Source organism: Necator americanus, chromosome I (assembly GCF_031761385.1).
Source record: "Necator americanus strain Aroian chromosome I, whole genome shotgun sequence".
NCBI lineage: Eukaryota > Metazoa > Nematoda > Chromadorea > Rhabditida > Ancylostomatidae > Necator > Necator americanus.
In genome coordinates this window covers 17,002,892-17,017,012 of record NC_087371.1, presented here as the reverse complement: position 1 = coordinate 17,017,012, position 14,121 = coordinate 17,002,892, and the positions used below count along the sequence as shown (strand labels likewise).

Here is a 14,121-nt window from a genome sequence, read left to right as displayed (position 1 = left end):
ACTGTCAGAGATCAATCGGAACAAAAATACACATCAAGAAAATGATAGAACCGGGATCATTACTTGCTGGAACTAAACCCTCCTCCTAGGTCATCTATATCTAAGTGTTGCACTTTTTGGAGTGTATTCTTAGATATTTAGGTAAATAGATGGCCCTTCTTCACTGGACGTGCAGGCCCCAGCATCTCTTCCACTCGTTCCGTTCCCTCGCCATTGTCATCAAAGATGTTCTCAAGTTTCGTTAGTGACGTTGACGAGGTCCTTGAGCCGTATCCAGCTGAGCTCTCGGCTGGTCCATCCGTGTAGCGAACACGTCACCCGGCTAGGTGTTGTGTGCGCCGGTTAAACTTCAGAAGGCATCTCTCAAGGGCTCTGTGGGTAGTAAGCAGCTTCCTAGACGTGACCGCGGTGTCTGTCCTCGTCTCCGCTGCGTAACAGAGCTGGCAGGACTGTCGAGTCGAACTGATGGGCACGAAGATCTTGGTCCGTCAGTTGATCCGTAGCTTCCTTGACGGCTGCGAATGCTGTCCATGCTGCTCTCATTCTTCTATTCAGTTCTTCCTTCAAGTAGTTTTCCATGTTCGTAGAACGTCCGAGGTATACATATGACGAAGTTTCCACGATTTGGGAGCCTTCAAGTTGTACTCCTCCGTCCTCGCAGTAGGCGTTCTTCATGAACTGTGTCCTCTTTCTGTTTATTCGCAGTCCTATTCTCTTCCCTGCTTCGTTCAATCGTTTCTGCTTCATTGATACTGCTCGAAAAGAGAACGATGTCGTCCGAAGGTTCGAGGGAAATCTTCCATCAACACGTATGCCCCTTTCTTCCCAGGAAAGTGATTTCATTATCAACTGCAATGCAGCAGTGAACAGCTTCGGCGATATAGTATCGCCTTTTCGTACCCCCTTTGCAATGGGTATTGTGAGAGGGCAGTGGAAAAGCTGTATCCTAGTCGTGCATCGATCGTAGCAATTGGTTAATGTCCTCACATACGACGCGTCCACACCTTGATCGACCAGCGCTGACAGTATTGCAACCTCTATGACCATCGACACGGTCTGGATGTGGTCCAGGCAGCTGAACCCCTTACGGAATCCAGCTTGTTCTTGAGGCTGGGCTTCATCCAGCGTCCTAGATGTGCGCGTGAGGATGATCTTGGTAAATACCTTGTATAATACGCTCAGCAAGCATATCGGACGGTAGTTCCGGAAAGTCCTTTCGGTCACCTTTCTTATGGATAAGAACGGCTCGCGAGGTCTTCCACTGGTCTGGGATCCTTTCTTTCTGAAGGTAGGATGTCATTGCGCTGCTAAGATTACATGAAGTGGATGGTCACTAGCCCGAAAAAAGTCTGCTGATATAAGATCAGGTCTGGGGGCTGTGCCAGGTTTTTCATGCTCTTGATAGCGACTCGTACTTCCGAATGGAGAATCTGTGGTGGAGCTTCACCAGTGGGGATGATCGGGCTTGACACAGGAGTTGATGAGCGGAAAAGGTTCAAGTAGAAACTGTCCGTAATGATTACCATCTCACGACGAGAAGACGTGCGAGTCCCGTCTTCGCTCAACAAGGCTGTTAGCGGAATATTATATTCTGCGGAGATCTCTGCGACACTTCTTTAGACTCGTTCTTCTTTGTGCTGCTTCCAGAATCCTCTTCTGCCTGTATTTCAAAAGATCCTCCTGCAATGCTTTTCTGCAGCTAGTGTTTGCTACTAACCGCTCAATTTGCGATGCATTCGGATCAAACTTCAAAGCCTTTCTTCTTTCCAACAATTCCTTGGTGGTCTTCGAAATTCGATTCAAGTTTGTCGTGTGCGGCTTCGAGGCACGCTCAGCACAGGCTCGTAATTCTCTGAGCAGTATCTCGTAGTCCACTTTTGGGTCCTCCTCGATGTGCCAGTTATCTTGGGGCAAGGAGTTCTCGAGTACGCAATTGTCGTAGACTTCTTTTCTCCTTCGTTGCCGATAGTAGATGTTCTTTTCCATTGTGTGGCTAAGTCGTATTTTCGCACGAAAGAGACGGTGATCAGAACCACTACAAAAGAATGGTACTACTGAGACTTCAAGTAGACACCACCTCAGGTTGGTGAGTATGTGGTAGATCTCCGCACGAGTCGCGCCGTTGGGCGATTCTCATGTCCACCGACGATGACCTTTTTTCATGGAAAGAGAGTTCCCATGAAAAAGGCGAGCGGTTGACAACAGCCCAGCGAGACGATTGCCATTTTCACTCCGGTCCCCTAGTCCAAATCTTCCAATCCTGTATTCCTCTTCTGTGGCCTTTCCTAGCTTTGCGTTGAAGTCTCCGACAACGAATTTGTAGAAGAACTTCTCGTTGCGAATTACTCCCTCCAGCTCCTCATAAAACGCGTCCAATTCGGAATCATCAGCTGCTGATGTTGGTGAGTATCAGTTGATGATACTGATGGATTTCTGGCGCAGAGAGCGGAGGCGAAGAATGGCCAGACGAGGTGGCAGGATCTCGTGAGAATCGACAAGATGGACGACAGATGGGTGCACAAAAAAACCAACACCGCCTACATTTCGCGACGAAACTTTCTCTTCACGAATGACGAGTGTACCGTCATTCATCAATCGTAGGTCGTTCCTTCTGCACTTGGTTTGCAGAGCAATCAGGTGAAATTTGATACGCTCTGCAGCTCCGAGAAGGGCATGCAGGTCAGCGTCTGTGGACACTGTTCTCGCGTTGTAAGTACAGAGTCTGATACAGTCTCCATGGCAAGTCGTGCGTGTGTCGTATTGGTCCAGAATCAATGACATCGTGAGCAACCTGAGATTTGATCGCCTCTCACCGCTCGCCATACCGTCCAACGTCTGAGACGGTAGGGCCCAGTGTACAGGGTACTGAGGCAGTGAATATGCTGGAGTGGCAAAAAGACTTTTACCCAAACTAAGCAGCCCTGCCGCGGCGAGCTCAGCTTTCACCACAGGTCGTCGTCCAACCTACGTGATCAGGGAGCCACCTTGCGACATTTTGCCAAGACGGTGATGAATCGTAGCAGTAGTTTACACTTAGCTAGGCTTCCGATTCCGAGAAGTCGAAATGTCGGATGTGTCGAACTCCTTCTCAGCTTGGGAGACACTGCTGGAGGAACCTTGGCTGTGCTTCGCAGTTCGTGGCCCAGAGTCACCTCCACGCCACTTTGAGGCGGTAAACCGTTGTGGAGGGAGTGTATTCAATACCAACTATATTCGGTTTAATCGATATTTCACCAGATTAGATTGCTGCGAAAGCGTAGATTCTGACTGTAAGTGATCATTGTTCTTGCGAAGTAGCGGTTTTGTGAAGTAGAACATATCATTCACATTTGTCCAATAAAAAGACATAATACGTAGATAAAGAAGCGGTTATGGATGGAAATAATTATACAGTTCAGAACGGCGAGATCTCCGAGTGTGGTAGGAATGCTACTTTTTGGCACGTTTTTCCTTGCCTCCATATTTGGCAGCCAGCGAATCGTAGATGCGAACTTATTCGCTGTTTCTCCAGGACTACTCATGCGGAAAGTCAATCATGAAGGTAGCTCGTCTTCATATTTATGCACCTAATAGTATTCCACGCTTAGTAATAGTTGCATCAATACTCGTAATTGCTATAATTATTGTTCTCCTCGCTGTATGAGCTTCTCACCACTTCTTGAATAAAGCAAGCAACCTATCTGAGAGGACCAGAAAGATGCAGAAACGTTTCTTCGTATTCCTTTTCCTCTTCGTCATCATTTTCTGTAAATCCACCCCAAGGTTTTTTTTTCCAAAATTTTGCTTCTCTTTGCATGTGAGCGAGTGTATACCATGCGATATTGAGAACTTACATACTACATTAGTTTTTTTTGCCTGTGTGCGTATTTATTTATCTTCTATTTTCATTTTTGCATTAACGTTGTCGTACTTTTACTGCAATATGCTCTGAATTCTCAAAAGAAAAGAAAATCATATTTTTTATACAGGTTTCCATTCTGTATCTTTCCCTCACTGCACCACTTCCCCGTTTCGTGTATGTTTTGGGGACGATGAATATGCATGTCCAAGGCAATTTGCCCTATCCAAGCCAGTAATCGATAAACATTTGTTCTACTACAATGCTTTCCAAAGAGCAGTCATAGCAGCCATCATGTGATAATAAACATATTCAAACCAACCAATATGTTCAGCGCATTCTGTAAATTAAATATCTAGCTTTGAAGGATCAGTGTGCTTCTACCTCTATGAGGCATCACAAATTTAAGGAATTGGAAATGTCTCACTGGCTGCATTTGGCTTACATGGAATAGCACTATCGACGTCTGTAATATTCCTCAACGATCCGTATCGAAAATTCACGTTGGAGCTCTTCAAAATCCGTAAGTACACAGTGGCTTCACTAGAGAACGTCAACGGTGATTGAAAAAGTCGAGATCGACTGATAGGCATTCTTTGACAAATGGGTGGGATCTATGAAAACAGAACCAGGGGCAACAGTTTATACTTTTTAGGACTAGGCCTCTCAAAAAAAGGTAATTTTCTTCCTTGTTTGCTACAATTATAGAAATGTACCTTTCTAGAACTTCATGTATGTATAAACGTTGATATTTAGCATTATTTGTTGCGTCCATTATGGGCTCGCAAGAAACAACAGATTTCTGTTAGTCGCTCCATTGAAAGAAATCTTCTTCGAGGAATCTCTTGACGAATGTCTCACAGAGAAAATTATGGAAGAAAGAATTATGGATTTATTCTGACGCAAATGCTCCGCCTTATTGTCTTCTATCTTATCACTGTTTAGTTTGATCATCGGATTTAACAAATGGCAGCTATAGTGAAAAGACGACTAGTACAGCATTTACTTAATTATTTCTCGTTCATTTATCCACCAATAATGTTGCTGATCCTGATTTTGAACAGATAAATCTTATGGCCTATTAACAGATTTGAATGCAGAATAAAGGCAAAGAGAAAGGTGAATCTCATACCAGAAAATCTTTTAATATTCACAATTGAATGAATAGATATTGAATAAAACAGCGAAACAATTCTATGAATGTGAACCTGGCAGTATAGCCACAAACACAGTGACCAAGCATTGACATTACACTTCTCGACTTCACTACAATAAAATGAGCAACATAATGGTTGTAGAGGGAGGATCATCCAGCTTTGGGGTAGAGTACTACTATTTCTGGCCCAGAGGCACTTCTCGAAATGTAAATTCGAACGAACACCAAGGACGATGCTGAGATTGGAATTCGGATTCTAATTTTAACGCATCGCTAATGTAGCAAATATTGTAGGTTCTGACAGCGGTCAGTTCATCCAGTGATTCCAACTAGAGTGATTCCTCTTTGAAGGCATCACCCCACGAATCTGGGGTGGTGCAGATTTCAGGTGGAGTACTCGTATACGGGATGGGAGACTACGGAGAGGAAGGTGATTCCGTCCATTTCTTGCTTATTGCCGTAAAAAAAAACGGCCCGGAAGATGCGGCGCCGCACAAGACTGACGCGCTCCAATAGAACCTCTTGTACAAAATGGTGCGCCAAAACGAATGAAGCCCTGTCTTCCTGGCCGTTTTTTTTACGGCAATTAGCAAGAAATGGACGGAATCACCCTCCTCTCCGTAGTCTCCCATCCAGTATACGAATACTCCACCTGGAATCTGCACCACCTCAGATTCGTGGGTGATGCCTTTAAATGTAATTTTTTAAAATAAACTATGACGTTGGCAAGACATGAACTATTTCAGGACTGCATAGTATCTTACGAAAAGTACACTCGATGACGAGTTTCTCTTACATACAGGATGAAACATGTGTTCAAGATTTCTTAAAGGCAGCATACCACGAATCTGAGGTGATGCGGATTTCAGGTGGAGTGTCTGTATACGGGGTCGTAGATTATGGAGGCGGGGTAGTTCCGCTCATCTCTCCCTGCATCACTGCAAACAGTCGCTCCCAGAATGCTGTTTTGTACGACGCCATCTATTGCAACGCTCCACCCCTTGCACCGCCTACGCCCTGCGATTCGTCGAAAATCAATCCGCACTGCCCCGGCAGCAAGGGACGCGACGCGTGCAAGGGTGGCGCGCTGCAATAGAAGGGATCGTACAAAACAGTATTCGGGAGCCGGCTGCTTGCAGTGACTTAGGGAGAGATGGGCGGAACCACCTCGGTCTCCATAATCTACGACCCCGTATACGGATACTCCACCTGAAATCCGTACCACCTCAGATTCGTGGTATGCTGCCTTTAAAATGGAGGAGTAGCGCGGATTTCGTGTATAAACGTTATAATACCTACGACTGTAGTCGAGACAAAACCACCTGAACCTCGGTGCAGTTGCGTAGGCATCTGCGCTCGAAGTGGGCGACGCTGGAGCTAGGATTTGGAATCTAGAAGTTTATAGCTCATACGTTCCCAAAGCATTCACTCGAGTGCCTGGTTGCGTTTAGCCCAAGTAGGGCCACCGCGAGCGAGTAGCAGTTAGACTCGTACACCCTGAGCTCCCAAAGACTGTACAAAACAATGCATAGGCTGTTCAAAATTGACAAATCTTTCTCATGGTTGCAATTGCGAAGGCAGCATATCATTCATGCATTCATGCCTCGAACGAGCTCAGACAAAATCGAGGACAATTGTTTAGTGAAGAGTGACTGGAATATGTCGTTCTGTTGTCGCACTAACGTTAATCTTCCGCCTTATTCGATCACACCCTGAAATAAAAATTTAAAATTTTACACAGATTTTACATGATAATCTTCTGAAGTTAATTCTTCAAAACTTAATTCAGAAATAGAATAGAAGAACTAACGACATCTCAATTTTTTAAGAAGAAAATCTCTATACGCATCATTGCACAATATTAGTGTTATAGGAGAGGTAAACCCGTGAAGACCCATAGTACACAACGCAAGGTTTCCTTCACCTAAACTGAAGTAAGATGGGACCGTCTAGAGGTCAGAAATACTACATACTTTGAGAATTTGATTGATTGATGAAAAGCGACCTCTGTTTCTGATCTTTCCCGCCACCGCAGTGCGCAAGGGGAATTTCACTGAATCAACACGGCAACTTTGCCCAATAAAGTGCAGCAATTCTTGGCTAGGGAGATGCGTTGCGGCTGCCTGGAGCAACATAAGGCCAGCCGCTGTGACAAATCCCTACTGTTTAGTGAGAAGAATACAGTAAACCCTAATATCTAGATCGTTATTCATAATTAAACCACTTTTCAGGGAAGGTGAAGTGTTTACCTTGGAAAAGCGAGTGTGAAGTGTGAAACATATACATGAGAAACAACACAGGTATTAGTAACGTAAAGAGTGGAATCGAAACCTGAAGTAGTTTCGGAGAAGTTCATGTATCAATAACTTCGAAATGGTGCATCATTGTTGTGTGCCATTATAATGTATAGTTCCTGGTAATTATGGATAACATTGCATGAGTGACCGCGACGCTTCCGACGCAGCTCATCTCTCTCGATTAAATTGAGTCTGCCATCTCCCGTGCTCTCGTAGAACGCGTGTCGCAATCATCCAGTCACCCACAACTACCGTCAGCTGTACCTTGTTTGGTTTGGTCAGGAAATGATGCGATAGCGAAATTGCTTGCAAAAGAACTGCTGCTGCGAGCGAACCGAGTACTACTGCTGTTACAACAAGTCGACGTATAGTATATGGAGTATAAACTTGAAGATTTGGAGCATCAATGACGGACTTAGCACATGAATACTTCTTAATAAGATGTTATCATCGTATGTATGAAGTAGCTTTCTGAATACGAATGAAACCACGACTTACTTCTAAAACCCACTGTCTTGCTTCTGCCTGATCAGGTGAAATATTCTCTAGTCCCGCACCAACTGGGAAATAATAAATAAAGAGAAGTGCAATGCTGAAGTAGATATGACCTGAATGTTTTCTACTTTGGTTTAATGTTTAGGGATTTTTAAGTGTTAGCACGAATGTCGATTGTTTCCTCTTTCATGGTATTTCCATCAGTGAAATTTTCGGATTAAATTCATAACGGGAGGTCTTTTTTAATTTGAAACTTTCAGACGTTTTCAAGACCTTATGTAAAAAGTTATCAGACCATCAGATCCTAGCATTAACACTAGGTAATCCATGTGCTATCTGGGTTATCTTATAGAAATGCTTTTTTTTAAGGAGAACAAAGAAGCTAAACTCACACTTAGTCCATACCTTTTTCGTTGATTTTCAAAAAATGATGTTGAGGAATGAGCACGTGACATCTATACACAAATAAGCTGACGATGGCGACCGTTATCAAAGCAACAAGTGATACGAAGACAATAAGAGAGGTGTGTGCATCAAGCGAGATCCATCTCGCAACCGTTGAGTCAGGATATCCCATAGGTATTGGAAAAAATACCACAGGGACTATGAGAACAGTAAAAACGAAATCAAAGGTAGTCGCCGACATTTGATAAGCAAGAAGATACCATTTGTAGCTCTTCATGTGCTTGGTTGACTTTTTTTATAATACAGTACAAAGCAAAAGCATTTATTGGTGTAGTGATAAAAGATAAGGAGGTCATGAAATGTCTGTAGAGGGAAGGGTTGAGATCGAAGTCGTCACAAGTGATCATGTTTGTGGAGTCTTACACTTCGTTTTAGTGAATGTGCTAGAACTCCCCGAGTAACGACTGCTTTGAATTTGCGTAGAACAGCGTAGTAAGAGCAAAGAATCACTATTTGTTATTGCATAAACCACCTGTTCTGAAGTGAGTTTCAATTAACACACTACGTTTCCCCAGAAATCGCAAATTAAAACCACGTTTGCAATATAGAGCTGGGCTGAGACAAAATCAAAGTTCTTGAACGATTATTTAACAGTTGATGGAGAAAGATTTTCGGATCAAGAACTAGGACAATCTACTAAGGTAGTTGCGTTCCATTAGTATTTTAAGAAACACTAGGGGCCATCCTAGTACTTTTAATATCCCATTATTTTTGTTCTTGAGAGAATGTATAGCTTTAGCGCAGAAAGCCGCCCGCACCATCCGCGCAACAGACTTCCCATCCTAAATCCGCACTTGAGAGGTATACGATTAGGCAATAAAGATGAGAGTACGACTTTATTCTGAACGTTAGGTGGGCCATGATCACACCTTCTAATCGTTACAATAACTTAACATTTAGCAGTTGTTTCTGTTTTCCTCGGTCTGGGACGCATTACCAAACTATTCGGAGTGACACGTTGTTTCCCGGACACTGTTGACTATGGAAATTTATTAATTGATTTACTCATTTAATGATTTATTAATTTACTAGTAATAGAGATATCATCAGTGATTGAGATGTGAAGAACCAACTACTTTAGGTTTCCTCCGAAAGGAAACAGCAGGATTGAGTCAAATGTCGTGAAGGGACTGTGTCATTAGATTTGTTGTAACCTGAGTTTCGATCGAGCCCTTTTCCTTGTGTTGTTTGGCTACACAACATGCGCGTCAACCGCAATTATTGCCTGTGTTTTCCCAACACAATAATCTCGTCAATCCAATTTAGGTTTATGTTGCGTGGTGCGCGATGTGTTTCTGATCTGTATTTGCTTAGGCGATGTCGGCTTGTCTTCACCGTGACGCTGTCGAGGTGTCGGCTCGGCCAGTGACAGTTGCGCAACGCACACAGCGATCCGAATAGCCTGTCCTCAGCACGTTATGTAACTTCAGAGTAAGCTGAGCTCAGCTTCTGAGAAGCAAGCCGTCACGCGATGAACAGCTGCGAATGGTTTGCGGTGCGTTTACGTTCTCAATGCGGCTTCGCTATCAGAGTAGGTACGTATCTACGTCATCGAAAATTATAAGCAAACTATTAGGTTCTTTGACGTCCGGAAATTGGAATTTTATGGACCTCCAAAACAATTTCCCGTTCTCCTGCAGTTATTCCAAGGCCTTTATAACACAGTATGAAGGTCGACTCTTTATAGTTTTAACTGATAGCAACGTCTCTTTCACTCCTGCGAAGTGAGATCGTTAATTAAAGGCAGCGTATCACGAAACTGACTATGTCATGGTCTCTCTGAACAAATACAGCGTTCGAAGCGTGGATTACGGATGTGAGGGTTGTCCACTCTATTCGCGTTCCCAAGAGTGGTACATTTTCACGTATCACGTGGCAACAAACGCCGTTTTTCAGGAAGATTAGCGGAACTGAGCGATGCTGCACCATTATTCGTATTCTACACTCTGAACTCTGTAGTGGTCCACCTCAACCTCGTCAATTTTGTGATACGAAAGGATGTGAAAGGAACAGTTTCTCACACCGTTATGCCGTAAATGTAGATCACCCTGAGCGCGAGGATGAAATTCGAGTTATAGGACAATTATCAGAACATTCTCTGTTAAAGTAAGTTGGCTTAAATGAAATTTCTAGGATCTTAACCTAACCTAAAGAAATGTAAAAATTGAAGATATAGAATGTAAAGTTCCTATCGGATCTTTTCGCTTGAACAACACTTTGTTCTGGGCTGGTAGGGGTTTCAGCTGGGTTATGCCTGTACGGGATCGTAGATTGTAGGTAAGAGGATGATTCCGTTCGTCTCTTCCTAATCGCCGTAAAAACAGCGCGGAAGATGCGGCGCGAGCACAAGGTTGCCGCGCTCCAATGCAACTCTTCGTAGACAACAGCGCCCGGAACGCTCGAAGCCGCATCTTTCCCCTTCACGGCAATTAGAAAGAAATGAACAGAATCATCCTATTCCCCACAATCTACTATGCCGTATACGAATACTCCACCTGAAATCCGTACCACCTCAGATTCGTGGGGTGATGCCTTTAAGTTAGGATTTAGCGTTCGCGTTTCAGAGGTGGATCAAATTTTAGTCTCGAGTGCCCGTTCTCTTCCGAGCATTATTTTCTAGCAATACATTCTCTAAACCATGCAACTACTAGCTGCGCTTCTCATACTCAAATGGGTTTTGAAGTATGTTCAGACTTTGTTCGACAATTATCGTGGGTGAGTTATCAGTAAGAGTTCAAATTCAAAATTTAATTCAAAGAAGACCACAGGTTGACAACTACTTCTTTCAAAGATGGGCCCATTGTCAACCTCACCTGAACGCACAATGTCAATGTCCAACGTTATATTCTACAACACCTATCTTCCCCCAGTCAAGTTAGATCTAAGAGTAAATCACATGTGATTTTTTAAAGAAAGATTTGCGATCCTTTGAATGGTGCAGTTATGTTCCTTTTCTGTAGTTGATATAACAATAAGATTTTGGCATTAGGCATGAATATCGTGTGAGCGCGATAACTAGAATAACCTCTTGTCAGCAGTTTACTCACAATTCCGTCAAGTGAGTGAGTGCGCACGTTCAGCGAGGTAGCTACCCTTAGGATATAGCGAAAATACACATATGATCATCAGCAAGTATTCTCTTTACGGCGGGCTTCATAGGGCATGTCAATTGACCGTCAACTCGATAAGGCACTCATTTCGGACTCTCACAGGCACAAATTCTGCCTCGAGTAAGTAAAATACAACAGGCTTGTTTCCTTTCTCTTTGAGCCGAGCCGCCATTTATGACCCTTGCAATTTCGCCTGCAGCTGAGCACTGCTGTGTTGTGTTTTGTAGAGTTCTTTCATCGGATCCTCACTGTCATACAACTATTACCAATGAACGTAATAATTGTCTTCTTTCAGCCTTTAACGTCGTTCAACCTTTTGAGTTTCATCATTAAATGTGGGATCATAAAACTTGGATTCAATTTCTGCGTGGAATGTTTGATGACAATGTTCAATGTTTCAACATGGACAGCGGCTCTGCCTGCTAGGGTAGTCTGCCGAAAATATGTGCTCAAGGCTCCTATCTCGAAGTTTGATTTTCTTGTTCTTTTTCTTTCGTATGTGAAATTTTGCTCAAAACAAGACAAATTCACAAAAAAAAAACTCTACTTCCATTTCTTTACGCTTCACCTTCACTCCCTTTATCCCATCTGAGCACTCTTTGAACTTATATCATTCTTCAAAAACGGGTTGTTTAGATGGCAACCGAGTCTATTGCCGAATCTTGCGCGCAGTGGGCGTGGCCCACAGTATGGCGAAGCGTTCGGGGCGTGGCAACAGCGCACAACCTGTGCACAGTTGTCCACTGAACTTTTCTTTACACAACTCGAACTCTTACTCTTGAGTCCCAGTTAGATGTCTCTGACTTGCAGCTAGAAACTCAAACTCCCATCAATGGCTGTTTGCTGGCACTTTGCTCTTTCTAGGATACTTTTGTTTCCAGCGCTGATATGCCGCGTCAATCCTCCTCCTCGTCGTCTCCGGACGAAAATCGTCGGCTGCGGTCTACTCTCAAAGAGAAGAGGCGAAATATTGAAATTAATGACGCTTTTGAGAAGTTACAGAGGTCTGTGACACTGTTCTCTATACATGTGGTAACTTCTACTTCGTAGTTATTCTTCCAGACAGCTTCCACATGTCCCAGCCTCTACTCGTTTGCCAAAGATTAAAACGCTACGATTGGCTCTGAAATATATCGAACATCTCAATACGATTTTAAGCGGAGATAAACAAGTAAGTGCTTGGTTCCACTCTATCTATGTAATTTTTTGCGTTGTGTTATGCTCGATGGAGAGAGTGAGGGATAGATGGGGAAATGCAACCTTTTCACCAGCAACAGTTGTCTCAGTGCGTAACGCAAATTTTACTGTATTACACATTGATCATTGGGACTGAGCGTTAGCAAGTGGAAGAAAAATCAGGTAGTATCTCACAACACTGACAACAGTCCATTCCTTTGGTCTAAAGAGTTTTGTTTTTGAATGTTGCTAAGCGGGACCAACAAGATATTTTTTCCAAGCTGAGAAAGTGGGCAGACTAGCTTGTATCCAGAACGGATCATGAAGAAGGAAAGAGTTAAAATTCAGTCATTTTTTGCGATTTCAGGTCATGTCAGACTACATGACCGCTCCTCGACCTCTATGTATAGAAGATTTTGCCGCGGTGGCTATGCAGGAGATCCAGGTGAGTTCTCCAACAAAGATTTCTTATGAAACCAGGGGAAGCGCTGTCGAGTGGCTTTCTGACGATTGAACAACGCTAATAACAAAGCATTTCTCAAATGTTTTTTTTAGAGCGATATCTGCATAGATCACTGAAGTAGTTGTAAGATCTGTCTTTTTGCAAACTTTTGAAACAATAATTTGTACACGTTCTGTGTGATAGCGAGCTCCACATGTCTGAAAGATTCGTATGCAACAATTTCGCTGCCAGTGTGTCTTGACCTCATCTTTTTTCGGGGCAACCTGTTCGAGTGATCAGTCGGAAGGTTCCAGTGAGTGACTGTCAGTAGGCCAAAACGACCCATTGATATTCCATTTGTATAGGTGTTCCGCAGCAATTTGCTCGTTCCGTGTGTATTTCTTCAAAGTGTAAAGCAATTATTTGTTTTATATTATATTTTTATTCTGTAACATTTTAATGACTTCTTAATTCAGATCCGAAACAGCTACACAGATCGAGCTCGAGAAGAAGAAGCTGCAAGCAACAGCTTTGGAAGCGCCCGTATGACATCATCGTCGTCGCCGGTCCAGGATCTTTCGACTTCCGAGTCACCTCCGTTCCTCACACAATCTACGGGACCTCTGCCATCCGTGTATCTTCAATCATCCTCTTACTCGCCATACCCACATCAAAGTTACAATTGGTTCTCCCATCCATAACGCTCCACAAACATTGTCGACTTTTGCATCGATTTGTATTCGAGAACTTTCCTCACAGTGCCTCATCAATTAGTGCCTTTGCGTGGAAAGAGAAGACTAGTTTGATCTCAATTTCACTTGATTGTGTTGTGCCAAGGAGTGCCTTAGTCTTGCCATGTTGTAAAATATTACCTTTGAAAAAATCTTAAGGAAGACAGTATTCCAACGCATTCGTCAGTAATTCATTGTCCAAGAAACTCAAGTGTAAACAAAGAAAGTTGAAACGACTGGTGCATCTGATAAACAATAGGATTAATCGAGCTGTAAGCGATCGAAGGACAGCCATAGAGGTCGGGTGGCACCGGTTATAAGTATACATAACAGCGTGCACTCGTAAACCATGTAGCATGACAATTGCGCAACAATGTCCACTACTGAACTAGTTGTAAATAAACAAAAGAT

The 14,121-nt window shown here is 43.3% G+C and overlaps 4 protein-coding genes across 7 annotated transcripts; 1 reads left to right on the top strand and 3 right to left on the bottom strand.

Annotated features, from left to right (window-relative positions):
• Positions 1 to 393: 393 nt before the first annotated feature.
• RB195_005853 (uncharacterized protein) lies at positions 394 to 1,047 on the bottom strand (the record flags this gene model as incomplete). Its single annotated transcript, XM_064178632.1, has 1 exon — positions 394 to 1,047. The coding sequence occupies one exon, from the start codon at positions 1,045 to 1,047 to the stop codon at positions 394 to 396; it is 654 nt and encodes a 217-aa protein (XP_064035660.1).
• Positions 394 to 1,986, bottom strand: RB195_005852 (uncharacterized protein; the record flags this gene model as incomplete). Of its 2 annotated transcripts, XM_064178631.1 has the most annotated exons (2): positions 394 to 1,282; positions 1,718 to 1,986. In XM_064178631.1, the coding sequence occupies 2 exons, from the start codon at positions 1,984 to 1,986 to the stop codon at positions 394 to 396; spliced, it is 1,158 nt and encodes a 385-aa protein (XP_064035658.1). The 2 variants fall into 2 exon arrangements, with proteins under 2 accessions (XP_064035658.1, XP_064035659.1); XM_064178630.1 differs by lacking the exon at positions 394 to 1,282 and having other exon boundaries at positions 1,585 to 1,986.
• A 423-nt stretch (positions 1,987 to 2,409) lies between these two features.
• Positions 2,410 to 8,363, bottom strand: RB195_005851 (uncharacterized protein; the record flags this gene model as incomplete). Of its 2 annotated transcripts, XM_064178628.1 has the most annotated exons (4): positions 2,410 to 2,964; positions 7,556 to 7,723; positions 7,790 to 7,899; positions 8,192 to 8,363. In XM_064178628.1, 4 exons carry the CDS (start codon positions 8,361 to 8,363, stop codon positions 2,410 to 2,412), a joined length of 1,005 nt encoding a protein of 334 aa, XP_064035656.1. The 2 variants fall into 2 exon arrangements, with proteins under 2 accessions (XP_064035656.1, XP_064035657.1); XM_064178629.1 differs by lacking the exons at positions 7,556 to 7,723; positions 7,790 to 7,899; positions 8,192 to 8,363 and having other exon boundaries at positions 2,410 to 2,823.
• A 2,526-nt stretch (positions 8,364 to 10,889) lies between these two features.
• RB195_005850 (uncharacterized protein) lies at positions 10,890 to 13,680 on the top strand (the record flags this gene model as incomplete). 2 transcript variants are annotated; one of them, XM_013440496.2, is made up of 5 exons in its annotated part: positions 10,890 to 10,966; positions 12,243 to 12,365; positions 12,424 to 12,532; positions 12,905 to 12,982; positions 13,456 to 13,680. In XM_013440496.2, the coding sequence occupies 5 exons, from the start codon at positions 10,890 to 10,892 to the stop codon at positions 13,678 to 13,680; spliced, it is 612 nt and encodes a 203-aa protein (XP_013295950.2). The 2 variants fall into 2 exon arrangements, with proteins under 2 accessions (XP_013295950.2, XP_064035655.1); XM_064178627.1 differs by lacking the exon at positions 10,890 to 10,966 and adding an exon at positions 11,414 to 11,481.
• Between the last annotated feature and the right edge of the window lie 441 nt (positions 13,681 to 14,121).